This window comes from Barbus barbus (genome assembly GCF_936440315.1).
Source record: "Barbus barbus genome assembly, chromosome: 36".
Taxonomy (NCBI): Eukaryota; Metazoa; Chordata; class Actinopteri; order Cypriniformes; family Cyprinidae; genus Barbus; species Barbus barbus.
In genome coordinates, this window is record NC_136714.1 from 27214081 (window position 1) to 27235697 (window position 21617).

Below are 21617 nucleotides of genomic sequence, written 5' to 3' on the forward strand. Positions count from 1 at the left end.
GCATGTGAATGAAGTTCACACACACACACACACACACTCATACACACACACACACACACACACACACACATTCCGCTCTGGTCTCATACGGCTCTATTGTCTGTAGATGTCATTGTGGGGCATATGCTCTCGCATGGCAGCAGAAACCACAAGAGCACAATTAAAAAACACTAAAGTGTGTTTACTGCCATAAACCTGCGCTGTTCCGGCTTATTAAAACACGCAGACGGACGATTCATCTTTATAAAACAACATCATCATCACAAACACTCCAGCATTCGTCCATAACACTCCACACTCGCTCTCAGTGAAACACTCCGTCCGGCACAAATCAACAGACACGTGACCCCATCACAGACATGTGAGAGATTAATTATTATGCCTAAAAATGCCTTTTCAAATCAGACTTGATATTTAAATAAAGCTACTGTGAATTAAGCAGCAAAAGCTGTCAGTCGGATGGACCCCGGACTCACGCCGCAGTGCCGTTTATGGCCTGAAGGGGGAGGAAAAGCTCAGCAAATGGATCCGTGCCGGAGAGATCACGTCCCAACTGAGCATTCTGCTAGACCAAACTTAATTTAATTAACGCTGTATACTTTAAACAATCCGATGTGAGTGCAGACGAGCAGAAACGGGAGACCGTTCTGATATAGAACCATCTGAGCGGATGAAACACAACCAGATCATGGGAAAATCATGCAAAACATTGAGTTAAGAAAGAACTTGCATTATACAAAACAACATCATAAAATCAAATAATCAGTGATTTATGTAGCGATAACACCATTCGTTCACAGTTCTTTCACATATGATTTAGTGAAATCAGAAACAGCTGTGACATTAATCCACAGAAATCATCATTTCTAAAATGTCTCGTTCTGTTCTGCATTTTTTCCTTCAGCACGTTTATTTTCACTCTAAAGTTGCTGGTCTTTTACTGAACAAAGCGAGCGACAGAAACACACCAAACGAATCGGACAAACTGAGAAGCACATAATGAACCACAAACCCAACAAATGCAACTCAACAGCCGTCTGCTCAGCATGAACAAAGATCCTGTGCATTGACATTCACTCAGCACACACGAGTTAGAGGAAAAGCCTTCAGAAATATGTCTATTATCATGTGAGAAAGCAAAAACACCACAGAGCTGCTTACTAACATCTGAAAACTGCACAGCAAGAATTTTAATTAATATCACACACACAAAATTTGCTAAATTTAAAGTATAAATGTTTGTATTTGCGCCAAATCATTTCTGTATATACAAAAACCTTTTTAGAAAAGAAAAAAATTGTGCATTTTACAAATAAAGGGAACAGATTTCTAAATGGATTTCATAAAATGTTAATAGTTCTAAATTAATAATGTGTGCAGATAAATTAGTAAACAGTAATTCCACCGACTGCTGGCAAAATGAGAAAATGTCTCAAATGTTTGTCATCTTGAAATCAGTATTAAGCTCACTAAATACAATACCACCATCAGATATCATTTAACAAGAGGTTATAGTATTATCAACATATACAAATCATTTATTATTTAAATTAATAATTGGAAATATGAATGATTATCCATAAATAATAATAAGAACAGTTATTATTGTTTACATTTACTTATAATTTATGTAAATAATAAACCATTATATGATGCAAATAAAAATAATCATTGCATTTAAAATCTTAGTATTTGCAAAAAAACTATTTACAATATTTAATAATAAAAAAATAGCAAAGAATTATAATTTATTATTAAATAATTAAATAAAAAATAATAACTCTTCAAAATGAACTGGTCTCTAAAAGTCATCACAAATTCTCTCAAACACTACGACACTGAAAGCCAAGTTCCATCCACACACACACACACACACACACACACACACAGTAAGCATGTCTAATGGTATTCGCATCTCAAACACAGGCGTGTGTCGTGCAGTATGTGGCATTAATGAGTCACATGAGCCTCAAAGTGTTTCCCGTGTCAGAAACACCTGCGCTGGATCGACACACGCCGGACTTGTGTGGGAATCGGCCGCGATCACCTTCACAGAGACCACAGCGTCCCATCAGGACTCCATTATACCGCGGCTCTTTCTGTCCTGCCTCTTACAGAACTACAGCACAATACGGTCCGGACGTCCCGCGGGGCGTCTGCTCCAACACAGAGCAGCATTTGGACATTCCAGCGTCATTAACCGGGCCTCACGCGACACACAATACACACTCACACGCTATTGTGCGGCTTCGCTGCCTTTTGACTGCAGAGTTAAAGCCTTTAACATGCTTTGTGCGGCTGACAGAAGCGCTTCAGGTGAAAAACGCTCGTGCATAAAACACTGACTTACTGATGAGGGCAATCCGGGAGGAACTTTCCGAACCTTCTTCGCCTGGACTTCTAGAAAAAAACAAAGACAGACGAGATATTTAACATGATTGATTGGGCAAATGATTGCATTTAAATGCAGCAAAACACAGTTTAGTAAGTGACAGGCATTGTGTGCGTTTCTGACAGAAATAAAAGCGTGCGATTTGCCCTGAAGGTTGACACCTATTGAAAGTTGGCACCTCAAGGCCCGAGGGTTGATGCATTGTTAGGAACACAAATAAAGGTCTTTGAATGCACAAAAAGAGCGAAAATCAATAATCACTGCAAGCCTCTCTTTTTTTGACAGAAGAGATTAAAAAATAACAAATGAAAACGTGTTCTTGAAGGTCCTGACATGATGAAACAAACGCAAGGACTTTAAGAATAAAGCAGCTTTTTTAGAGTGAATAAAGCAGGTGATGATGATGATGGTGGTGATGAAGGCTCACCCATGGAGTCGCTGTGAAGGGCTCGTCGGCGCGGGTTTCCTGCGTAATGCTGGTAATACTGCGAGCCCAGTTTGGTGGGAGACACCGTCTCCGGACTGACCATCCCCACCTCGCCTCCCATGAGACTCGACTGGACACAAACACAAGCGGACAGACACATTAGAGACACTCGATTAGGTTAAAACGCGCGATTAAATTAAAAAAAGAAAGATGCCACACATTCCTGAAATTAAACACAAGCAGAGACTCCAACAGAAAACATCAGTGCGCTTCATAACATTCTCAAGACATCGACTGCAGCGTTTGTCAAAGAAACACAAAATATAGCATTACACAGATATTAAATAACCAGTTTAGAATGCATTGAAATTCTGAAGCTACATTAAATGCTGCACAACTAATAAAAAATCTGAAAATAAATAAATACATTTGCTGTGCCACATTGTTTTCCTTTCATCATCTGTGAAACTTCTCTAGAATAAAGTGTCTGTGATGATTTCATCAAAAAAAGAGACAAACAGATGCTTGAAATGGCATATTTTGTGCTAAAATAATGCAATGTTGTACTAAAGCACACAATATTTTTTTACAAAGGCTTTAATCAAGATTTTAAAGTTGTGATATTTAAAAGACAATTTGACCTTCATAATTAAAGCCACAGTTTGATCAACAAATGGCAGATATATATATATATATATAAAAACAGATGCTTGAAATGTCAATTTTGTGGTAAAATAAAAGGGTTGGAATGTTGTATTAAACACTTAACGTAAAAAACAATTGGATTAATTTTAATTTGGATTATAAAAATTTAATTATAAATGAAATAAATGTACAAAAAGATGCTTGATATTTCATATTTTTTGCTAAAAGGGTGATGTAATGTTGGATTAAAGAAAACAATATTTCAGAAAAATTTGACCTTCAGTTAGATCCAAAAATGACAGAAATATATAAACAGATGTCAATTTTGTGCTAAAAAGTACTGCAATGTTGAGTTAAAGCACACAGTATTTAAAAACGTACAAATGCCTTTAATTGCAATTATAAAAGTTCCGACATTTAAAAGACAATTTGATCTTCATAATTAGTCATAATTTCATAAAAAATTAGAGAAATGTACAAAAAGAGGCTTGAAATGTCAATGTTTTGTTAAAAAAGTGATGCAATATTGCAGCAAAGCATACGATTTTTTAAAAAATTCAAATAAAGGCCTTTAATTTGGATTATGGATTAAGTTGTGATGTTTAAAAGACCTTCATAATTTCATCAAAAAAATGGCAGAAATATACAAACAGATGCTTGAAAGTTCATTTTTTTTTATAAAAAGTGATGAAATGTTGCATTAAAGCACAAAATATTTAGAAAAAAAGTCAAAAAAAGGTCTTTGATTAGGATTATAAAAGTTATGACATTTGAAAGACAATTTGACCTTCATAATTACATCAAAAATAATGACAGAAATATACAAACACGTGCTTGGAATGTCATCAAATATGCAAAAAAAAAAAAGTGACGCGATGTTGCATTAAAGCACACAACAGGTAAACAAAATGCCTTTAATTGGGATTATAAAAGAGGAAATTATTAAAAATAAAATGTAACCTTCATAATTAGAGCCAAGCTTTTCCAAATATGTAAATTGAGGAAGATCATCCATCAATCCAGCATCCATGTGACCCAGCGAAGCTCCGAAGCGAGCACACTTACCCCGCACAAACTCTTCCCATCATTACCCTGTTCTCAGTTAACACCGTTCTGCTAATCAAGCCCAGCTAACGAGAGCTCGTTCACTCATTCCAACAAGAAAACTAGCTGAAAGGACAGTGGATGTTCGGAAGTCCGATCCGGGAAAGAGCGCGAGCCCCGGGCGCGAGACGTAACGTAAACTTCCTCCCGAACTTTTTAGGGACACTCGGGGGGTAAAGTGCCGGGCCGGGCTCATTAGAGGAAGTGATAAAGTAGGGAGAATGTTTGCGCTGAGCTGAATTCAAATGACGGCAGCTCTCACAACAGACTTAGCGATGCTTGACTAGAGCCGCATTCACATGCAAAACAAGCTAAATAGGCCAATTACGCGGCGGCCCCTGGTCGCAGGCTTCCCCGCGGAGGAGAGCGGGGTCTGCCGCCTTTCACAGGCTAAAACAAAAGAGTCCTTGTCTTAAATAAGTTGCCCCCTCTCACAGTTAAGGAGGGGTTTTTTTGCAGGAGGGGGGACGCTAAAACAAAAGTGTCTCATTTTCAGCGGGATGGACGCTTTCTCCCAAGCGCCGTTGCCTCGCAACTACGGAGGAAAAGAGCCGGCCCGGCGCGAGTCTCATGCCCAGTTTGGGAGCCGGCTGGCACGGGTACCCAGCTGGCATCCAGAGGAAATATTAACAAAGATAAATGACACACACCTGAAGACGCCCGTGAAGGATTACCGGGCCGCATTAATAACAGCAGGCGCATGCTTGCCTGGCCACCAAACGATGATTGCGAGAAACCGAGAAGACATTAATGTAATTGGAAAAGTGCAACAAACAAAAATACAGGACAAAAGAGGAGAAAGTGAGAGGAATATCTCAAAAGCTTCTCCCAGAATGCAACGAGACTAAAAGAGACCAAACAACCCCAGTAATCTCATATTTTACAAGAGATCTTGATGACGTCTCGGACTGGACTCAGCCAAACATAAAGTTTGGAACCAAAATTAAAAATCGAGTTACACTCATACAAAACATCCTTATTGGGGAAAAAAATAAATAAATCACAAATGAGATCTCTCTAATGTCTCAAACGCTTCTCGTAGATGAGATTAAAAAGAGAATTAAGAGCCATGAGAAACCTCTCACAGAAGAGATCTCAATGTCTCACACTAAACTAACAAAGTTTGCTACCAAAAATATAAATCAAATTATGTACAGACAAATTATCTTCATAGAATAAAACAAAAACATCAATAACAAAAAAACAAACAAACGAGATCATTTTAACTTCTCAAAAGTTTCTTCTAGTCTGCAATGAGATTAAAAAGATAAGAAACAGAGATTTAGTGCTTTTTATGAGAAAACGACCCCTGTAATCTCGATAATGTCTCACACTAGGCTCATATTTGCAAAGATGCCAAAGTTTGCAAAATCAAATCATGTACAGAAAAACATCCTTATAGCATTAAAAAACAAAAATAGATAAGATCTCTTAATTATCTCAAATGTTTCTCCTGGAACTCAGTGAGATTAAAAAGAGATGAAACTGAGATTGAGTGGCTTTCTTATCAAATGCTTTCCTTGTAATCTCACAGAAAAGATCTCACTAAGATCATACTTGCCAAGATATCAAAGTCGGCAATCAATATATTAATGTAAGCATTTCTCATAAACATCACAAATGAGATCTCTTTAATGTCTCAAAAGTTTCTCCTGAACCACAATGAGCTTAAAAAGAGAATACACAGATAATAAAGCATTAATTAGCTCAGTTCAGATAAAGACTTCAGTAATCTCACTTGAGTTTAAACTAAACTTTAGTGTCTAAATTCACATTCGCTAAGATATCTGCAATATATAATGAATTTCTAAATCAAATTGTGTAAAGATCATTCAATTCATTCATAATAATAAGCGAAAATGACACATTTGTTATTGTTGAATAGTGTTGAACTTTCTTCTCCTGCGTTATATTCTTCATGTGATTAGTTTGAGCTGCGCCCTCTACTGTACAGACCTGAATTCACATTTCCTTCAGCCCAGTGCTTGAAGTGCCGGTACTCACCCGACCCCTATACTTTTATACTTTTTAATAATCCACAATGTATGTATAGTGCCACAACTAATCAATCAATAATTAAATAAAAGTTTTCAATACAAATTAGCACAAGTCAAGCTGCGATACCAAACAGGACCACAGGGAGACGCCAAAGACCACTAAAGCCTGCCTTTAATATACGGATCCATTCAGAATCACTAAATCTCTGACCAGCGTTCATTATAAAACACTCTTGCTTTTAAGCCAAATACAGCTGAAAAGAATACTTTTACTGACATCTGGACGTAAGTCACTGTAATCGCTGATGAAATCGGCCGTGTTTTCTCTGCATTAGCGCTGTTTTGAAGTCATTCACTGGATCCTTGGACTTTCCAGGAGTTTACGGTTAAAAATGATGTGATTGCAAAAGCCTGCTTCTTTTCATTTTAAGATATGATTTTCGTTATAAAGTACTGATTCAAATTAGTAATCAATAATTAATTAATATTCTATTACTCCGCGCGCCTCCCCTGACATGCTCTCGCGCACCACACAATGAAGTAGACCGACTCTCGTGATTGGTCGAGATGAGAGTAGTGTGATTTACATAGTTTCTATATAATTTCTAATCATATATGGGATAATATAGCCTAATCGCCCAGACCCTGACAATTTTACTCTGAGTACCGGCAACATGTCAGAAGTGCCAGTACGCACAAAAAAGTGCAGCTAAAATATATATATACTGCGTACCGGCCCACTTTAAGCACTGCTTCAGCCTGAGGCTCTTTCATTTCACTTTTGTGAAAGGGCTATTACATTTGAAAAAGAAGAAGTTTTTATATTAAAAACAAACAAACAAACCCTGCCCAGATTTAAAAAGTAACTCAAATGCAACATAACGCATTACTTTCCATAAAAAGTAACCAAGTAACGTAATTAGTTACTTTTTTTTGGGAGCAATGCAATATTGTAATGAATGAATTTTAAAAGTAACTTTCCCCAACACTGCTCATTTGCTCAAAATGAACTTTTTATAGCTCTAGATTCTTACCGGATGACAACTAGTGACTCATTGAAGTCTGTTTTAATTCTCCTAATGAACTTCTTTACAAATGTACTTCAATAAATCCGTCTCTTGAGAAATGAAAGAGCAACCTCTGAGCAATAAAACTTTCTGGAGAGAAAGGAGGAGACAGAGAAGCACAGCAGTGAGATGGATGTTGGTCATGAAGGAGTGCAGAGGGAAGCAGGGAGGATAAAAAGAGCAGGAGGCCTGGAGCAGATGAATGAGGACCCCCGCGAGCATCCATCTCCTCGGGTCGGTCCATGCTAAATGGCCTGCGGTCTGCAGGTCTGGGGGACCCACGGGGGGCCTGTTCCCCTCGGACCTGCGGCCCATGAGATTTGGCCACGGCAGGCCACTGTAGACGAGTCCCACCCCGCCGTTAAACTCCAGTCAAACCCAGAGAACATCAGAAATCTCTCCTTCCCAGCAACCGCGAGAGATCAAACCTGAAGCTAATGAGTGCAGACAGCAGCACCGCGGGAGAAACCACCGCACCGTCATCAGCATCCACTTTAAAGAGTCTTTCTTACTTACGTTCAGAAAAGCACACAGCATTACTGCTCCACATCTGCCCAAATGCGCAGTGAAACAAAGCACACTGGATATTGAAGTTGAGTAGTGCACCCAAAGATTATCATTTACTTGTCCTTGTGTCATTCCCAACCTGTAGGACTTTATTTCTTCCACACAGATAAAAATATAATGATATAATAAACAATATAAATGTAATAAAAAAGTCAATGGGGTCCAAAACCCCACTGAAACATTGTTCAAACTATCCTCTTTCAGGGTGAATAAATGATCAAAGAAACAGTGATAAACATCACAATTAAAGGCATAGTTCACCTAGAATTGTAAATTATGTATTCTCCAAAAATAAATAAATAATGCATAATATAATATAAAAATAAATATCTAATATATAAATATACACACACAGTCAAAGCCAAATTTATTCAGACACCTTCAGCATTTCTCACATTATCACACTTTATTCATTATAGTTTAGAAAATAGTAATAAAATATAATAAGAACTCAGAGTTAAACTGTCAGAACAAATTGATCTTGATAATGTCAGATAACTTTGATAGAAAGGAATGTAATGAATTGGGTTGAATAGCTCAATAGATCAATTTGAATAGATTGATTGAATAGATCAATTTTACTGGTAGTCCACTGTATGAAGAATTTTTGGGTATAATATGTCACAGTTTACTTTATTTTGCTCTCCTCACTTACATAAATTAACTATAGTGTCCTGAACCCACTAGTAACAAAATATATCTGGTGTCTGAATCATTTTTGGTTTGACTAAATACACTGCCGCTCAAAAGTTTGGGATCAGTAAGATTTTTAATGTTTTTTAAAGAAGTTTCTTCTGCTCATCAAGGCTATATCTATTTGATCAAAAAGAAACTGAAAAAACCCTGTTATTCTGTTAAATATTATTGCAATTAAAAATTTTCAATTTAAAATATTGCAATTTAAATATATTTTAAAGTATATTTTAATATACTTTAAACTGTAATTTATTTCTGTGATCAAAGCTGTATTTTCAGCATCATTACTCCAGTCTTTTTAACTTGCATTAATCAAATAATCAAAGAAAAATTATATCACGTTCCAAAAAACTATATGAAGCAGCACAACAGTTTCAACACTCATAATAAATCAGCATATTAGAATGATTTCTGAAGGATCATGTGACACTGATGCTGAAAATTCAGCTGCGCATCACAGAAATAAATTATATTTTAAAGTATATTAAAATAGGAAACCAATATTAGAAATTGCAATAAGATTTCACAATATTACTGTTTTTTCTGTATTTTTTGATCGAATAAATACAGCCTTGATGAGCAGAAGAGACTCCCTTAAAAACATTAAAAATCTTACCTCTATCATATTTGTCTTACGGTTTGTAATGTGTGCATATATAACATTTCTCATGTTGTGGTCATATTGTCCACCTGTCCCTTTTTTTTCCATGAGTAAAGGTCACCCAAGCTGCAGAGGAATTTAAATGATGCATTAACAGCCGTATTCATCCATAATTTTGGTGTGTTACAGACTGACAGACACCGTATATGACACCTGAACTCATGAGGCATCTGAGAATATATGTGTGTGTGTGTGACAGTGTGTGTGTGTGTGTGTTTCAGCATCTGTGTACAGGTGTGTGTGTGTGTGTACAGGTGTGCTGTTCTGTGTTCTGATAATTAATGGCTGGAGGAAACACTCACATACATCAGTTTCCTCCTGCAGAGCTCTAACGTGTGTGTGTGTGTTTTGGGAAATAATGGTGGGGGATTTAGCTCGGACTGTGTGCGTAAAGGTGGATTAGTTCACCACACACACACACACACACACTCTGCTGTGTCATCACTGCTCCTCGGCCGCAGCTGAGACAGTTCTCTGACCTCTGACCCCTGCGCTGCGGGACGCACTCATCACTGCCTCATTACTCAGTGCTGAGCGAATGTGTGTGTGTGTGTGTGTGTGTGTGTGATGGCATTCCAGAGCAGTGAGAACATTTAATCATCATCGTCTGAGAGTGGAATACTAGCCGACTGCACACTGCATAGTGTTTAAAACACTTCTCAAGATCCTGAAGTCAGACTGGATCAGATCTCAATATGGCTGCTGAAAATTCAGCTCTGCATCACAGAAATAACCTACATATTAAAATATATGTATTTGTATTATATTTCAAACAAATGCAGCCTTGATGAACAGAATAGACTTTCAAAAACATCTTTATTATTTCAAATGGTTGTGTATATAAAAAAGCTACATTAATCACATAGTTTACAATAATAATAAACTGATAAAAATAAGAATAAATTATTCTAAATATGATTCCAAAAGGTGTTGTTTATATATACATTATAAATATATTATTTATTATAAAATACATATTAACCATCATCATCATCATGATAATGATGAAATAAATAATAAATACACAATAATAAAATCTTAATTATTCCAAGCGGTAGTGAATACATGAACCATACTTTTATTATATTATATATTAATATAATTATTATTATTAATTATTAAAGAATAAATAAACACTTTATTATAAATATGATTCCAAATGGTGTTGTATATATATAAATTATAAATATATCTTAATAATCATCATCATCATGATAAATGATGAAAAAATGATAACAAATACATAATTATACAATATAATTATTCCAAATGGTATTGAATACATAAATTATAATTTTATTATATTATTTAATAACAATAATAATATAATAATAAAAATACATAAAATAATAAATAAAAACTTTTTAAAAAATTCCAAAAGGTAGTATATATAATTGAAATTGTTTTAGAAAATCATGTATATATTTCATACTCACATATATATAATTTGTGTACATAATAATTGTATAATGTAATATATTATTATTGATTAAAATGCTATGCAGTGAGGTAATGTGACATCTGTGTAACAACACTTCTTGAAAAGTGCATTCTTGTATAATATATCATCTTTTAAATAGTATATAATATGCAGTATGCAGCATGCTAGTATTCAATCCCAAATGGCCAAAAATCTCCAGAGCTCTGAAAGAGACACTTCTGAGCAATAACACACGACTCTTCACACACCTGAAGACAGACCCATCCAGCACTTTCCCTCAAATCATCAATGATGTGGCCTATCCCACAATCCTCTGTGCTCAGGACACACACCGTCTGTGTGCGATCCGCAGTCAAAAGACGAGCGCTTCACACTCGGAGACAAACACCTCGCAAACGGAGGAAGGAGAGAGGAAATCTACACCTCTCCTCATCCTGTCTGCATCTGCGTCTCACTCTCGCCTCCATCACACACTCATCCTCAGACATCCACAGCCTTTTATCTGCACGCTCAAGCGCAATGAATAGGTAAATGCCGGGATAAATGAATATTTGTAAACCCATTAAAGTGGAGGTGATGTTAGCGGAGTCTCAAAATAACCGGCAGCGTGTGTGTGTGTGAGAGCCCTCACACTGATTTCTGGCTCTCGTCACCTAGCGGAGCTTTAGCACAGGAAGAGGAATTGGATGCAAAGAGACGGCAGGTGAAGAGACACACACACGGGCCTTTTTACAGCGAGGCTTTTAACAAGGGGCAATTAACACTTTGACGTGCAACAAGGAGAAAAGTACTCGAGCAGACAAGCAGCTAAATATCAGAGAGACACGAGGAGTCGTTACACACACACACACACATGCATAAGTGTAAATCACCGCTTTTTCAAAGAAAAAATATCTTGAGTTAAACATCAAATCATAAACGAGTCGTGAATGTTACAGAAAGCCAAACAGAGCGAACGATGCGAGAATCACGTCAAAAACAACCTGGACCTTCGTGAGCGTGAATGTCATCCAGGGTTATTAAAGTGAACTGAAACCATATTTTATTCTTAACTGTTTAAAAACATTTAAAGTCAAGTTTTACTCGGTTTTATTTTTGCTTTTATTGGTATTTAAATTTTTTGTACATATGTTGTGATTTTTTTATAATTTTTTTGTATAGTACATTGAATTATTATTGTGTGAAATATGATATAGAAATAAAATAAAAGTGCTACGAAATCAACAATAATAATTTGAAAATCAAAATCAAAATGAGTTGCTTATTGAATTTAAAAAAATAACATGATTACATGAAATGAAAGATGAATACATCATTTAACATGAATACAAAATTAGTTAATGAGAAGCTAATAATTAATGAAATCATTAAATGTCAAATTAAGATAAATAATTGTAATGAATTAAATAATTCATAAAAAATAAAATAACAATAAATAATTTTAAAACAAAAACAATCAAAAATGAATTGACAAGAAGTTAATTAATTCATAAAAAAATCAAATGACAAGAAATTATTTTAAAATATATATTTTTTTAATTAAAGTTAAAGTACATAATTTTATAATGAAAATCTAAATGAGATGATAAAATTGTGAATGATAAAAAATGAGATAAAAAATGAATAAATCATACAAATAAAATTTTAATAAAAAATGTAAATAAAACATCAAAAAGATTAACTATTTTCTATGTAAATTACTGAAAATTTTAAATAAATGTAAACAAAAGATTAAATATTTTATTTGTTTACCTGCATGTCATGTAAACTTTAACTGAAAGCTTTGTTAAATTGTTGAAATATTACCTTACATTTAGTTATTTACCATTTTATTTACTACATTTTATAAAAATACATGCAAAGTAATGTATTTGTAATTCGTTTTATCTTCTGGTTGGTCAACACCGTCAGCCAATAAACAGCAGCATTCACCCATGAGGAGAAACAAGTAGACAGATATGTGTGAGTGTGTGTGTGTGTGTGTAGCCTTCATCCCAAACCAGTAAGGCAATCACAGTCTGAAACCCTCCACAGGAAACACACACACACACACACACACACACACACACACACACACACACACACACAGATGCTTCCATATCAGCTGCAGCTGTACTTTCTCTCTCTCACACACACATTGCATAAATGACATTGTCATATGACCCATTAGTCCAAACGCCATCTTTACTCCTACACTGCTGTTTGTGTGTGTGTAATATGTTTATTTGTGTTGCTGTAAACTCATATTCACACTGTAACTCACTTATATCCACACATACAATAAACAATCACATGGTAATAATTCATGTCGACTCTGTACATAATTTCTAGCCGTTATTATTTTTACGTGTTATATTACAGCACACGACCAGCTGAGACCCTGTGTGTGTGTGTGTGTGTGTTATTTCCCACCATTAGATTAATAAACCAGGTTTTCAGCAGAGAGACAGTGCTAGCCTGTGCTGTTACTAATGTGTTCAAAATGTTAAAATGTTACAATGTTGTCATGCAGTTGCTAGGGTGCTCTGGTTGCTAGGTGTTTTATTTCCTTCAGACTTCACTGAATTTACTCACTTTCGATGTGAATTGCATTGCATTGGCTACACCTACAGGAAGCTGAATTGGACAGGATGAAGAATTTACTGAATTATAATTCAAATAAATTCAACAGGTAATGTGAAAGCGAAACTGAAAGCCTATAAACTTTTAAAATTTGTTTTTCAGTTTTTTCTTTATCAAGCCAACATTCAATATTTGTTTGTTTGATTTGTTAAAAAAAAAAAAAATTTTTAAACTTCATTTTAATTCCACTTCCTTACATTCAAATTTGAATTACAATTCTCCATCATGTATGCAACCTCAATTCTAATTTGGGAACTGAATTGAAATTTAAACTGTATTATTATTATACACTCACTGGCCACTTTATTAGGTACACCTTGCTAGTCCCGGGTTGGACCCCCTTTTGCCTTCAGAACTGCCTTAATTCTTCGTGGCATAGATTCAACAAGGCGTTGGAAACATTCCTCAGAGATTTTGGTCCATATCGACATGATAGCATCACGCAGTTGTCGGCTGCACATCCATGATGCGAATCTCCCGTTCCACCACATCCCAAAGGTGCTCTATTGGATTGAGATCTGGTGACTGTGGAGGCCATTTGAGTAAAGTGAACTCATGTCATGTTCAAGAAACCAGTCTGAGATGATTTGAGCTTTGTGACATGGTGCATTATCCTGCTGGAAGTAGCCATCAGAAGATGGGTACACTGTAGTCAAAGGGATGGACATGGTCAGCAATAATACTCAGGTAGGCTGTGGCGTTTAAACGATGCTCAATTGGTACTAAGGGGCCCAAAGTGTGCCAAGAAAATATCCCCCACACCATTACACCACCACCACCAGCCTGAACCGTTGAGACAAGGCAGGATGGATCCATGCTTTCATGTTCTTTAATTCTGACCCTACCATCTGAATGTTGCAGCAGAAATCGCAGGCAACGTTTCTCCAATCTTCTGTTGTCCAATTTTGGTGAGCCTGTGTGAATTGTAGCCTCTGTTTCCTGTTCTTAGCTGACAGGAGCGGCACCCGGTGTGGTCTTCTGCTGCTGTAGCCCATCTGCTTCAGGGTTCGACGTGTTGTGCGTTCAGAGATGGTCTTCTGCATACCTTGGTTGTAACGAGTGGTTATTTGAGTTACTGTTGCCTTTCTATAATCTCTAACCAGTCTGCCCATTCTTCTCTGACCTCTGACATCAACAAGGTATTTTCGGCCACACAACTGCCACTCACTGGATATTTTCTCTTTTTCGGACCATTCTCTGTAAACCCTAGAGATGGTTGTGTGTGAAAATCCCAGTAGATCAGCAGTTTTTGAAATACTCAGACCAGCCCGTCTGGCACCAACAACCATTCCACGTTCAAAGTCACTTAAATCCCCTTTCTTCCCCATTCTGATGCTTGGTTTGAACTTCAGCAAGTCGTCTTCACCACATCTAGATGCCTACATGCATTGAGTTGCTGCCATGTGATTGGCTGATTAGCAATTTGTGTTACCAAGCAATTGAACAGGTGCACCTAATAAAGTGGCCGGTGAGTGTATATTAATTTAATTCTGAATGATGCACAACCCTAAAAATAAAATAAAATATAAAAAAATATATAAGATGTTTTATTTTATATTTAGGGTTGTGTGCCATTCAGAATAAATTATTAACCCTAACCAAAAAATATTTTTTCAGCGGATTAACTTGCACAGATTAATTGTTAACATCAAGACTAGCAATGTGAGATAGTAAAGCAAATAAAGTCCATTTTGATTTCATGCTGACTTTAAACTAAACTAAACCCTAACCCTACCCCTTACAGAAAACATTGTGTACATTCTTACACTTTCAGATAAACTACATTTTTAATAATTTTTTGTGTCATCTATTCATTTAATCAGTCCTCACAATGTCAAAATATTTCTGTTTTTACTATCCTTGTGGGGACATTTGGTCAACTCAATGTAGCATAAACAAGTACACACACACACACACACACACACACTCGGCTGTGACGTGTAATTTTTGTTTCTGGCAGCGGCTCAGTTTTCAGGATTAGCTCTGGTCTTCTTGTCTGCCCTCCAGACCTCACTGAATGTGTGTGAGTGTGTGCGTCGTGACCCAGAGCACTGCAAACTTCTCCCCTAGCTAGAGCGCATCCGTTAGGAGGAACACCTCAAGGTCACTCCGGGGTCAGAGGACAGATCTGTCAGGTACGAGGAAACGAGTCTGACCATCAGAGGATCAGCTCACATTCAGATTCTCTGACAGCAATGAGAGGAGTGAGAGTTTGGCATCTGATTAAGCTCCTCCATGCAAAACTCACCGCCGTCAAGCTTGTGTGCTATAAGAGTGATTTATTGTCAAAAATTAGATTTTTGATATTTGAATTTCTTTACATTTGAATTCATTTGAATTCTATTTCCATACATTCAAATTCTCCATCCTGTTTTTAACATCAGTTCAGATTCAGGAATTCAACTGGAATAAAGTAATGATAAAGAAAGTTAATATTTCTTTTCTTTTCTTTTTTTTTAAATTCAGGAATTGCACTGAAATTTGAAAGGCATTAACAATTACATTCTGAATGCAGCACAACATTAAAAACCAAAAATAAAATAAAAATAAAAAAGTGTCAAAGACAATAAGTATTTTATTCACAAACCCCCTAGCATTATTTTAGTTTTCTTTTCTTTCTTTCTTTCTTTTTAAATATTTACATTTTTAGGGTTGTGCAATATTCAGAATTAATTATTAACCCTTATATAAGCAATATAATATTGCTGACTGATGACTGAATGTTGAGCTAAATGAGAGCGTTATGAGCAGATGAAGGCAGATGAGGATCGTCCCACAAACCCTGTCGGATGCGTTACACTGTTGTGTCACTCACATCCCGTCAGTCTGCCATACTCTGATGGCTTCGTCTTGTAAACTGTCAGGAAAGATTAATTTGAGCGCAAGCTGCAGTTCTGAAAATCCTGTTGGTGACCCGCAAACCCAACGAGTGAGAAAACTTTCCACAAACTCACGGACCTCAACCATTTACATTTGAACACCAATCACATCACTTCAGACTGCATTTGCATGCTGGATTAATTAGGAGCGTCTCCACGACTGCCATTCTTCTGACTTCAACATGAAGCGTGTCATTTTCTGGATGCTAAAATACTTTCTCACTTGAAGTGAGAGTCACTGGAAGTCAGTCACTTGACTTTCTGAAGAGTGAAACGCAGTGATGCTTTCAGAACATGGATCGGTTTGATCGAGCAACCAAAGAAACTAATTTTGACTTAAATAATCAGCCGGAACAACAGAAAAACCCTGTAACAAAATAAAATAAAATAAAAAAATACATGAAAATTATTTAAAATATATTATTAAAATATATTAAAATATACTAAATTGCCAAAATATATTTTAAATCTGAAATATTATAAGTATGATTTAACATACATATGAAAAATACATATTAAAAATTTTAATTAAATGTATGTATTTATTTTGTAAAATAAAAATGTGATATTTTATATTTATTTAATTACGCTTAAATTTCACACACACACACACACACACACACACACACACACACACACACACACACATATATTGTATTTTTGATTATATATAAACAATTTATATTACATTTATTTGAGATTTTAACAAATAAAAAAATATGATAATAAATAGCTAAATACTTAAGTGCATGCATGAATACATACATATATAACTAATTTCGTTGGGTGAAGTTGACACACATGAAAACAAAATAGTAGAATCCAAAAAATGAACTAAATTAATGCAGGATGGAGCAGCTGAATCAAAACAGGTCTGTTCTTGATGTTTTATCTGCCGTTTGAACATCCATATGTCTCTTAATATAAACACGATGGGCTGGTGAGGGATCGTACACACACGCACACACACACACACACAGTGATCTGCAGGAATTCATATATGTGCTTTAATGGAGGCCATCTGCTAACGGTACCGGCTGCAATGCAAACAAACCGCCTGTTTATTTATTTATTCCATTACAGAAACTGCAGCAGCTGCCATTCACTTCAAACAGCACATTTACAATGTATTTCACGTGAAGAAGAGAGAGAGAGTGAGAGTGAGAGTGAGTGTGAGAGAGAGAGAGAGAGAGAGAGAGTGTGTGTTACAGAAGAGATCTCAATGTCTCAAACTGTTCTGAGATCTACAAAGCCAGAGATGGCAATGTGAGCTCGAACACTTCTCCTCCAATGCTCCACATTCATTTTACAGCTCTAAACTCTTACCGGATGACAGGTCTGATATTAATTCTCCCACTGAGACACAACATCTGAGACACAATTGAGTCTTGAGCTGTTAAAGAGCATTTCTTACAGTAATTCTCATCTGAGAGAGAGTCTCTTACCTGACAGCCGTGAATGCTGGAGTCCCGTCCGTAAGAATACGATGCCCGCTCCGTTTTACCTGTTTAAAGAGACAGAGATCGGATCATTAGCACATTAATGAATTATTCTTCATTTAAATCTAAAAATAAGCTTCTAAAAAGTCCTTTAAACCTGCAAGGACAAGCCAAAACAAACAGAACGCAACTGGAAAAACTCAGAAATCAGCGGCGGTCGCATGAATTGAGCGGACAGCTGTCGTGAAGCTCACAAACGCCTCAAACATCACAAGCTCAGGTTATTACAGTCAAACGCTTTGATGAACAATCAAGCATCGATGAGTTGCTCTGGTCTGAGAGAATGAAGATGTTTGACTTGTTTTTTTGTTTTACTGATGTTGCGACTGTTAAGAGAACAAAGAAGTGCAAGGGAACTCGACGACAAGCAGGCCTCTCTTTGGAGGCAAGCGGGCATGTGAAATCTGGTATTAGCAGAATAAAGACCTTCTCAAAGTCTCACAAACACTCGTCTACAGGCTGTTAATTATATAGAGGAATATGCTTGAATGCGTTCTGCCTTTAGCTGCACTGGGCCGGGACCACCGCCAAACACACACACACACACACACACACAACAAATATTGTTAAAGTCTTGTGACCTCATCCAGTCATAATCAAATGAGCCCAATTACAGAGTCCTGCTCATGTTCTCCTGCGCTTCTGGTCTGACAGAGCGACCGACCTGAGCTCAGTCTCCGAAACGACCAAAATGCATTTTAATGTATGTGACTAGAGGCCTTTTGAATAAGACAACGGTGCTATTCACCACGCTAACTACTAAAGTCATTGCCATACCTCGTGAAAATGTACCATATTAACCATGAAGTAAAACAAAAAAACATACTACAGTCATTATTGCTCTAAAATTATCATGAATTAAGATGAAAATCTCAGCACCTGTTTGAGTAAAGACATCAAAGTTATTTACAACTGTAAACCTTCAAACTCTAAAATCTCTCTCTCTAAGTCATTGCACACTGAGTACGAAATTTTTGCATGTTAAAAAATAAATATGACCTCATGTTGTGTCCATCACGTTTACACACTGCCTCCGAAACTTTCGTATGTCAAAAAACATTCAGATCAGGTTCGATTTTCTGCATTTTCGCATCCATAGCAAGCATTTTCATAGAAAAGGGTGACGAATACGAAAAAAAAAAAACGCATACGAAAATTTCAATGTGCAAGGACCTTATCTCTTTTAAAAAAAACTGTCTATAGAGTAAACAAAGTAGTAAAATGTAAATGTTCTTTTAAAAAACAAAAATGACTACCATAGAGCAAAACTAAGTACATACCACCAAAATTGTAAATTTTTTATAAAGCATCATAATTAGTGTAAATCTTTGAACACTAATTGCTCACACAAATACACCATTATAACAATAGAGTAAAAAACATACTACAGTCATTATGACTCTAAACGCATCAAAAATTAAGATGAAAGCAACTGTTTTCTAGATGTTTATGCGTCATAAGCCCATTTGAATGAAGAAAACAAAGCCATTTATTACTGTAAACCTTCAAACACTACAATTTAAAGGACTACTCTTCTCTCGCTCTCAAAAAGATAAATAAATGAAATAAAAAATACCATGAAAAATACCATAACCACAGAGTAAAACAAAATACATACTACCACCATTGCAACTGTAAAATGATTATAAACGAAGATCAAAATCTCAGCAGTTTTATAAATGTCCATAATGAAAAAAAAAACATGTCAGCAGTCCAACTGAATGAATAAATAAATAAATACTAAAAAATTATATCTTAATTTAGAAATTATACCTCTCAAAAATAACCATGGTATCTATAGAGTAAAACAAAGCACATCACTCTAAAACTCTAAAATCATAAATAAAGATGAACATCTCAGCAGGTGCATTTTATAAACGACCGTCTTGAATAAAATGTTTTTTGTGTGAAAAGCCTAATTGAATAAAGACACCAAAGCTATTTCATAATGTAAACCTATCCATAAAAAATCAGTCCAAAAAAGAAAGAAAAAGACCATTGTAACCATAATTCAAAAAATGGCAACAGTTACAGTTGTACAAATTGAATATGAATGTCTTTTTGCTTTCATTTTTTTTATGACAGTGGTGCTAAAACTCACTTAGCACTGTACTGTTACTATTCTATTTTTTAGCAGGAAAAACTATGGGTACCATGGTGAATATTTCAGTTTTCTACTATGGTGAATACATCGAATCAGAACAAAAAACACATACAGTAGAACAAAAAAATAGTACAAAATGAAAGTATAAAGCTCTTCCACACACAGGATTCCTTGTACTCTGTTGTGATCTGAACATTTACCAGGTGGCGTCCCAGAACACACTGAATCCTCAAAGGTCAAACAAGAGGTCAACAACTACCACATGCATGACCACAGCAAAATCTGCTGCATTGATCTGAATCACGATGCAGAACACATGATGATCACTGCGCTCATTTCAATACTGTACATTTGACTGCACACAGATGCCAAATGTCTAAAACACATTTTATACACGGACAAATATCACATGTGAATCACATTCAGTGAGATCTGTCCATTTTCTTGCTCTTAGAATATTTAACAGTTTCCGAGGATGGTTGTTGTGTTTCCTTGAGAGATCCTGACTTGTTGCTGGATTCAGACACATCTTTATAAATCCTGCTAATCCAAAGGACCGTGAATCTGGAAGTGGGAATTAAATCCGGAAGAGAGCTGGAATAGGACAGGAATGCCACAGATGGAACATTGCTCCAGAAAAACACACACATTGAGCACAGATGCTGCATGTGTACGGCTCTCACTATTTTTCATTCTTTCTTTATTTTGTTTGCTTTTACATGCAGTTTGTTCTTTAGCTTGTTACAATATATCAGCTTTGGAAATCAGATTTAAGACCTGCACAAAAAAAATTAACACCATATGTCCATATAGAACAAATCCATACTTAATCTATACTTACTTAAGACAAGAAATCATAGCTGAATACAGTAAAAATGCTAACTAAAAGATATCTATATACTTCCCGATGTAGATTAATCACAGTAAATAAGGACAATTCATTTTGTATTACTAAATTTCTGTAATGGTATGTTTAAATATGAAAATGAGGCGTCGTCTAATTAAATATGCACTAATGTGCACAAATTTCCAGAAAATAAATATGAATACTGGACGAAGCCAGATGAAAAAATCTTGTTTCGTTTTGTTAAAATATTAGAGTTAAATGTTTTTATAGAGGGGATTTTGGATTTCTCTTTTTATTACTGCTTAAATAAAAAAATACCATCAACAAACAGAAAAACAACATTTTCACCATGTTTTTAGGAATAACATGTTATATAAATCAGTGCGAATGATTTCTGAACAATCCCCTCAGTAAAAATCTTCATAATATAGATAGGAATAAAACTGTAAGTTTTGGTGTATGTAAGTTCTACTGAAGTGTAGAAAAAACTTTTAGAGATACGTGTTTCAGTTGAAATCTATAGACGCAAAAAGATAAAGGGTAATAAAATAAACACTTACATATGTACTTAGGATATTTTCTTTCCACTAATATGAAATAACCAAAATAACCTAAAATCTCAAGCAAAATCAACAGAGTAACTGTAACTACATATGTTTTGAAATTAGT

At 35.7% G+C, this 21617-nt stretch overlaps 1 protein-coding gene across 5 annotated transcripts in view; it reads right to left on the reverse strand.

Annotated features, from left to right (window-relative positions):
* Positions 1 to 21617, reverse strand: part of tcf4 (transcription factor 4) — a 153439-nt gene that overhangs the window by 62302 nt on the left and 69520 nt on the right. For all 5 annotated transcript variants that reach the window (XM_079395111.1, XM_079395110.1, XM_079395112.1 and 2 more), the window contains 3 exons: positions 17944 to 18002; positions 2820 to 2949; positions 2351 to 2400 (listed from right to left, as the gene is read on the reverse strand). In XM_079395111.1, coding sequence (XP_079251237.1) covers positions 2351 to 2400; positions 2820 to 2949; positions 17944 to 18002 — 239 coding nt within the window. The remainder of the gene's footprint in view (positions 1 to 2350; positions 2401 to 2819; positions 2950 to 17943; positions 18003 to 21617) is intronic.